At 39.9% G+C, this 7500-nt stretch overlaps 1 protein-coding gene across 1 annotated transcript in view; it reads left to right on the plus strand.

Annotated features, from left to right (window-relative positions):
- Positions 1-7500, plus strand: part of LOC143294000 (lymphocyte antigen 75-like) — a 35394-nt gene that overhangs the window by 12917 nt on the left and 14977 nt on the right. The window contains exon 3 of the mRNA XM_076605394.1: positions 5858-5996. Within this exon, the coding sequence (XP_076461509.1) occupies positions 5858-5996 (139 nt within the window). The remainder of the gene's footprint in view (positions 1-5857; positions 5997-7500) is intronic.

Consider the following 7500-nt stretch of genomic DNA (forward strand, 5'->3'; position numbering starts at 1 on the left):
CCTTAACTGACGTTCTAAAATTTAATATTTGAACATACTTTTTTAAAGGGCGATAAATCAATTGCCGTATTCGCAGTGAGAACGCTTTTTAAATCATATTATTCTGGTGTATCTTGGGCATTCAAAAAATCTTTAAGGGCAATAAAAAATTCTTTTTAAGTCCGCGGTAAAGGAGACGTGGCTATCGCCGCAATCACACTGCAACATTTAGTCGTTTTCTCTAGATCTAGATAGATGTACAAGTTTAGTTACACCCGCCGGGAATGTAGTACGACACGGTCGATTCAATTTCTATTTTATGTTAATTCTAGTTTTATAGTTTTAAAGTTGATATGAAAATTTAGTATTTTGTTAAACTAATAACATGTAGAGCCAAGTACAAGTACTTCTAAACGTCGTATGAAGTGAAAAGGACTTCATTTTGAGAAAAGTCAAGACCCGGAAATTTTTTCGTTTCATCAATTCAAGGGTATTAACTCGCATGGTTTACAATTTTTAACTGTGAATTCTGACTAATTCTGTGGATATTTTTATGGCAGTTTGGGGCATAATCCAGTAAGTGATGAGGCGTTCACAAATCTTTCTCTGAATAAATATTTAACAGTCTCCTTCTCCATCTTTCCATCACATGTTATCGTGTATTGTCCATTGAATATAGGATTGAACGGGCAGGTCAACAACTTGAAACAAAATGGCGTCGTTCGCGTTCGCGAAGAATATGAGCACGCGCTTTGAATGTGTATCAATATGTGTACGCAATTGATTTTTGCCCATGACCTTCAGGGCTCAGCCAATAGATCTATAAATTCCACTCGTCATATTGATTTTAGTATTTTCCGAAAAAGACCACTTGGGCGAATGAACATAGTGAAAGCCCTGTACACTGAGAGTAAAACACACAAGCTTTTTATGTATTGAGTATAATTTAAAATGTAATGTTTAAGATGAGGAAGATCAGTTTAAAGCAAATTAAGTCCCCTAGCATTAATTACAGATTAATTTCCCTTTTTTACTATCTGCACCAAAACGTTTGCAAAATAAATAAAACTTCCATGCTTAGCAAAAGAAGTTCCTGTTTGAACACAAAAAATGATAATAATGACTGCTCTTGTTGTTGTGTCAGAATATCCGATCAAAGTGCCAAGTTTAGAGAATAAGAAAATATAAATATAACAGTAAATGCAGTTTGCATATAATTTGGCTTCTTTTTTTATTTTTTGTGCCCATCCCACAGGTGCAATATTGTTTTAAACAAGATGACTGGAAAGAACTGAATTTTTCCTATTTTTATGCCTAATTTGGTGTCAACTGACAAAGTATTTGCAGAGAAAATGTCAATGTTAAAGTTTACCACGGACACACACACACACACACACACACACACACACACACACACACAACTGAACACTGGGTTAAAACATAGACTCACTTTGTTTACACAAGTGAGTCAACTAGTACAAACTCACACACACACACACACACACACACACACACACACACACACACGCACGCACGCACGCGCGCGCATGCAACCATGCACACATGCACGCACAGACACACACACGCACGCACGCACGCACACACACACACACGCACGCACGCACACATGTATGGATATGTGTGTTACGTGCGTAGAATGATGTGTTGGCACTCTGAGATCAAATTTGCAGTGAAATCAAGTAAAGTTTTGAATGCTTTTGAGAGATAAGCAAATCATGGGATGCGTCTTTTCCGGTAATTCGCTGCTACATGGGTTCCTGCATACATTAATTTCCTGCTGTTAGCTGTATATCAGTGTTACCTGTGGCTGGTCTGCTGTTAGTGTTCTGGTTGTTGCTGCTGCTTTGGTTCTTTTCTCAAGGGGCCGATGACTCCAGAATATTACTCACGCTCAGTGACGCTGTCCAACCTACTGGGCTGGATCCATAAGCGCTCTTTGCAACGCTGAGGTTGCTCTGCGTTAAGATTTGTCCTAATTGTACGCTAATTCCGAAGATTTAGGAAAACTTTAAACACAAAGCAAACTAAGCAGCTTGCGCAACCCATTACTCAGCGCCTCACGTTCAGAAAGTGCGTGGCTATATTAGGGAGGGTTTGCAGGCCCGCTTTCGTTGGGGATCTTTCGTCGCTTGCAGAGCAAGAAGTAGGTCATATGACGTGATGGGCAGCCCACTCACAGTAGCTGGCTTTTCTGAGTATGCGCTTCGGACAACTTTTAGAGCAGAGTTTATAAATGGATCAGTTCCAATACGTAATCTAGCTGCGATGTGACAAGAAACGCGCTGAAAATTAAACATAGACGACTACAGCATATATTGGGTGTGAATATGATACCAAATATATCTTGTAAACTTGCAAAAATAGTCACCGAAATTGTTAAAAATCCTTCCAGTGGATTTTTCGGCAGCAATTTTCACGACGAAATTTGAGCCTTTCGGTGATCTGGAAAGAAACAGGAAATGGAGACGCGCATGCACACGCTGTTCTTGCAAAAAATAAACGGGGAATCTCCAGGAAAATGAGGCGAAAGTTGGTCTGCAAAACCTCCCCATTGTTGAAAGGAGATCTGCACTAGGGTCAAGGTCATTATGTAAGTCGACCAAAGTCATTCGGTACACATTTTGACTGTTTGACTGCCATAAATCTTTGTGGTTATGAACTCGTGTTGTCTTCATGTGGATGTAAATCTGACGAAGTCTCAGTGTGAAGGAAAACTGAACATGATCGACTAAACCTTGGGCACTTCTAAAAATCAAACACATTTTGACAGAAAAATTTTTCAGTGAAAACGTAGTTCTCAAATACGACACACCAAACGCGAATAACAATGAAGTTACGCAATAGGTTAAGTAATGGCCAACCCTTTCACACACAAATCAGGAACATAGGTTTACTTGATAAACCACAGTTGTGGCTGACTTGACGGTCAGAGACAAACTTCATCCACAAATGCGCACAGTTTAATCGGCTAAAAAAATTTTGAGTTTTCGTTAAACACACACACATTACTAGAACGCTCAGTTACGACCATAACCCATAACACATACGAGCCTGTCTTGAAAATGAAAAGACAGAACAGGGCAGGTCGAATTCACACATCATGAATGTGACGTGAGGATCTGTTGCCGGGTCGACCTGGAAACGCACTACGCCGTACGACCGTCACATGACTTGCACTAAAAGTGCATTGGTTCCTTTAATTGAATGCCACATAAGAAAGCCTGCTTGCACACTGCAACTGTATTCCGCTTTCATCTCAGCTTACATCAAATGAGCGGGCTTTTAGTTATTCATGAGATCACGCAGGATACATAGACCCTCGCGTCTCTTATTTCGTACAGGTAAAGCGTTTTTCACGCGGTTATTTCCATTTTATAGGTGTGAATCCATACCTCGTTTCGAAAACTATGATTGATATCTCACTGTGCATTTCCATTTGAAATTAGGCCATCGAGAGTGACAGACCCCGAGAAATCGATCATATCTTAAGCTCGGGTCTTAAACAACTTAGGCCTACCAATCACGTTGAGGGGAAAGAAATGGAGTGGATGGATGTCTTTGAAAAGGAGTTCGATCTATCGTCTTTTCCCGGTCCTTTCAGGTTCCTTCAGGTCACTAATTGTGCGCGTGTCAACTTGCTCACAAAGTCTTCTGCGCAGGTCCGGAAGGTCACGATACACAGCCAACAGCCCCCCATTAGCCCGCGTCACGTGGGCGGAAAGGTTTCCATCGATCTGGCAGTTCATAGACGCACGGACAAGCGCGTGCGCGCGCAAATGCACACACACACACACACACACACAAACTCTCCCCCCCCCCCCCCACACACACACACATACACGCGTGCGCGCGCGTAATCCACCCATCAGTTTCAGAATGTTAAACATGCTGATGACAATATTTCATACCCAAAGAAAATTGGTATGACAATTGCAATTACATGACAGTACATGCACAAAAACCCGCTTAGTATGATAAACGTGGGAGCTGCAGTCTACAAAATGCAGAAGAAGTTGAAAAATGACGATTCTTTTTTTTTTACGCACTTGTGTAAACAGTGAGTCCATGTTATAACCCGGCCTTCGGTTGTCTGTGTGTGTGTGTGTGTGTGTGTGTGTGTCTGTGTGTCTGTGTGTGTCTGTGTCTGTGTATGTCTGTGTGTCCATGGTAAATTTTAACATTGCCATTTTCTCTGGAAATACTTTGCCAATACCAAATCTTGGCTTAATTATGGTAAGGAAAACAATCTTCACAGTTATACCAATGACAGGTCGTAAGTCTCCTGAATTGAATCATATTTCCGGATCATTAACGGTTTATTTCGCTTAGGCTACTTCCGGAATCCTAAAACGCCATTTACCCTTGCCTGAGCGTAGGCTATGCTTGGTAAGAAGACGGCATGACATCGTTTTACTTGTTCGCAATAACAAGAAAAGAAATATAAATTCTGGACAGAACACATACAGTGACACTAACTACACCATCGACGTGTTTACTTCATTCTAAAGTGGATACTGAATTAAATGGAATGAACACAAAAGAAAATTTGAATCGAACGTTTCTTTCAGTGTCGGATAGGTTTGTGCAGATCTATATATGTTGCAGTGTGCCTGAGGCGATGTCAACGTCTCTTTTATGGCCGAGTTAAAATAATAACTTAAACAATCGAGATATGGCAAGAAAGCATATTTTGATCGCGCTTTAAAAAAAAAAAAGAAAAAAAAAAGATCCATAGCTTTAAACTTTGGCCCCAAAATGACGTCAGCTGCTGCGTAGCACTGGGGATTAGACGACTTGTTTTGGGGGGGGGGTTTTTGTTGTTGTTTTTTTCCCTCAAGGCCTGACTAAACGCGTTGGGTTACGCTGCTGGTCAGGCATCTGCTTGGCAGATGTGGTGTAGCGTATATGGAATTTTCCGAACGCAGTGATGCCTCCTTGAGCTACTGATACTGATACTGATAGTGAACAGAACATCCGTGGCTTGATCCAGCTAGCAGGCCTGTTTTGTTGTTGTTTTTCAATACGTATTGATATTTCATACAGGACCCATTTTAACGACTTTTTTTATTGTTATTTTTTCTCATAATTCATTTACTGGACACAGCGTTTGTCACAAGTGAGTGTTGAAGGCGTTGCCTCTCTTGTTTTCTTTTTTTCTTTTTCTTTTTTTTTTTTTTTTTTTTTTTTTTTTTTTTTTTCAATTACGACCGCATTACTCATTTTTTGCTTCTCTTTTAAAACATATTCAGAAGAAAATAAAATCCATCACGAAACAGATGTTAGCATATTATTTTGTAAACACCCGGCTTTGTTTATACTACCTTTTAATGACAACTCTTTAGAAACAGAACAATATTTTTTTGTTAATTCCTATTGATGAAATCAGAATATAATCTACAAAGAAGAGGAGTAGGCATCAAAAACAGTCGTGATTTAACTGTTAACTTTTTTTTTTTTTTTTCGTTTTACATAATATAGCCTTAGAAACTGATTCGCGCTTGGGGTAGGATAGAGGTAGTTTGGGTTAGGGGGTGATTATATGGTTATATATCATACAAATGATTACCATTCATTCATTTGTAATTGTATTTACTTATTCATTTATCTATCTATTTATCACTCATTTATTTACTTACTTATTTATTTACACACACACACACACACACACATATATATATATATATATATATATGTGTGTGTGTGTGTGTGTGTGTGTGTGTGTGTGTATTCATTTATGCGTTTGTATATTCATTTATTCATTTATTTATTTATTTATCTTTCTATCTATCTATTTATACTTCTTATTTCAATGACTTTTCTTCTCTGTCCTACCTGGCTGCTGACGATGGTTACCCAGACGAGGACATAGGACGTACGTTCGTCCTGAACTCGGACGACCTCACCTGGGGGGAGGCCCACGCCAGGTGCCAGGCTCTTGGAGGTCACCTGGCCACCATTGATGGTCCCACCTTGGTGCCTGAGATGGAATATGAAGGGTCAGGGTTGTCTGTCTTCTGCGTGTGTGTGTGTGTGTGTGTGTGTGTGTGTGTGTGTGTTGTGTGTGTGTGTGTGTGTTGTGTTGTGTTGTGTTGTGTGTGCGCGCATGCGTGCGTGCGTGTGTGTGTGTGTGTGTCTGTGTCTGTGTTTATATGTCTGTGTGTCTCCGTGTGTGTGTGTGTGTGTGTGTGTGTGTATGTGTGTGTGTGTCCGTGTGTGTGTGTGTGTGTCTGTGTCTGTGTGTCTGTGTCTGTGTGTCTGTGTGTGAAATATGAAAGGTCAAGGTGTTATCCTCTGTGTGTGTATTTCGAGATGTGGTGGGGATTGAGGGGAAGGGGGGCCGGGGTTGCACGTGTGTATGTGTGTGCTTTCTTTCTTTTATTCTTCCTTTGTTGCTTTCTCTCATTATGTCTTCCTTTATTTTTCTCCTTTCTTGTGCTAATTCAAAATAATCGTTTCGTTATATGATTATATAACCAATGTCGTCATATAACTTGATCTTCAATTAATCTTCAGAACGAAACCTAAATTATCAATTTTGGACTGTCGTAAACCGCAGAGTAGGGAAAACAATGATTCTTCTGTCGGAATTTGTGTTCGTGTGCCCTATTGCTCTCTCTCTCTCTCTCTCTCTCTCTCTCTCTCTCTCTCTCTCTCTCTCTCTCTCTCTTTCTCTCTCTCTCTCTCTCACGCATTCTGCAGTCTTACGCCATTTTGATTTAAACAATATAATTGAAAAGTAGGACAGGTGTGTTCATTGGTGAATGCTGAACAAAAAGATTAACTTTTACTCCTCGAACTAGACAAACCAATCTATTACTTACCTGTCTGCTCGCTGGCAAACAGCACCAAGTGAAAGCTGTGTCCCTTACTAAGCAAACGTTACGGTTGTTTGTTTGCTTTTTAAAGACTCGCATTCTTTGGTTGATTACACACATGATTCCAGTATAATTAATCTAAACGTGAAAATGTGAACGTTCACGCATTTAACACATTTCGATATCTTTGTAACAAAATCTTTTTTTTGTAATTATTTATGTTACAAGCCATTTGCTTATATCAACATTATCATGCGTGTGAATGACTAGTGTGAAAGCGCTTTGATTTGTCTCTGCACAAGATTCAGCGCTATATGAATATTATCATCATTCAAAGGGACTGAGCCTTTTGTTCCCAGTTAACGAAGTAATGAAATATGCAAACTAAAGAAAGTGATGTACACATTACAAAAGAAGCTACCGACAGAGCCAATGAGCTGAGGTCGAGGTCAAATCGATAAGACGAAAACAAGGAAAGTTGATAAATTATGCAGTACATCACCAGATTGTTCTATACTGTCGGGAACTGGACTATGTTTTTGTGACAGTTAACAGATTACTTGTACATGCTCTCTCTCTCTCTCTCTCTCTCTCTCTCTCTCTCTCTCTCTCTCTGTGTGTGTGTGTGTGTGTGTGTGTGTGTGTGTGTGAAGTTGTTGTCGCAAAGCAATCACTTGTCACGTTG

This window comes from Babylonia areolata, chromosome 19 (assembly GCF_041734735.1).
Source record: "Babylonia areolata isolate BAREFJ2019XMU chromosome 19, ASM4173473v1, whole genome shotgun sequence".
Lineage (NCBI taxonomy): Eukaryota > Metazoa > Mollusca > Gastropoda > Neogastropoda > Buccinidae > Babylonia > Babylonia areolata.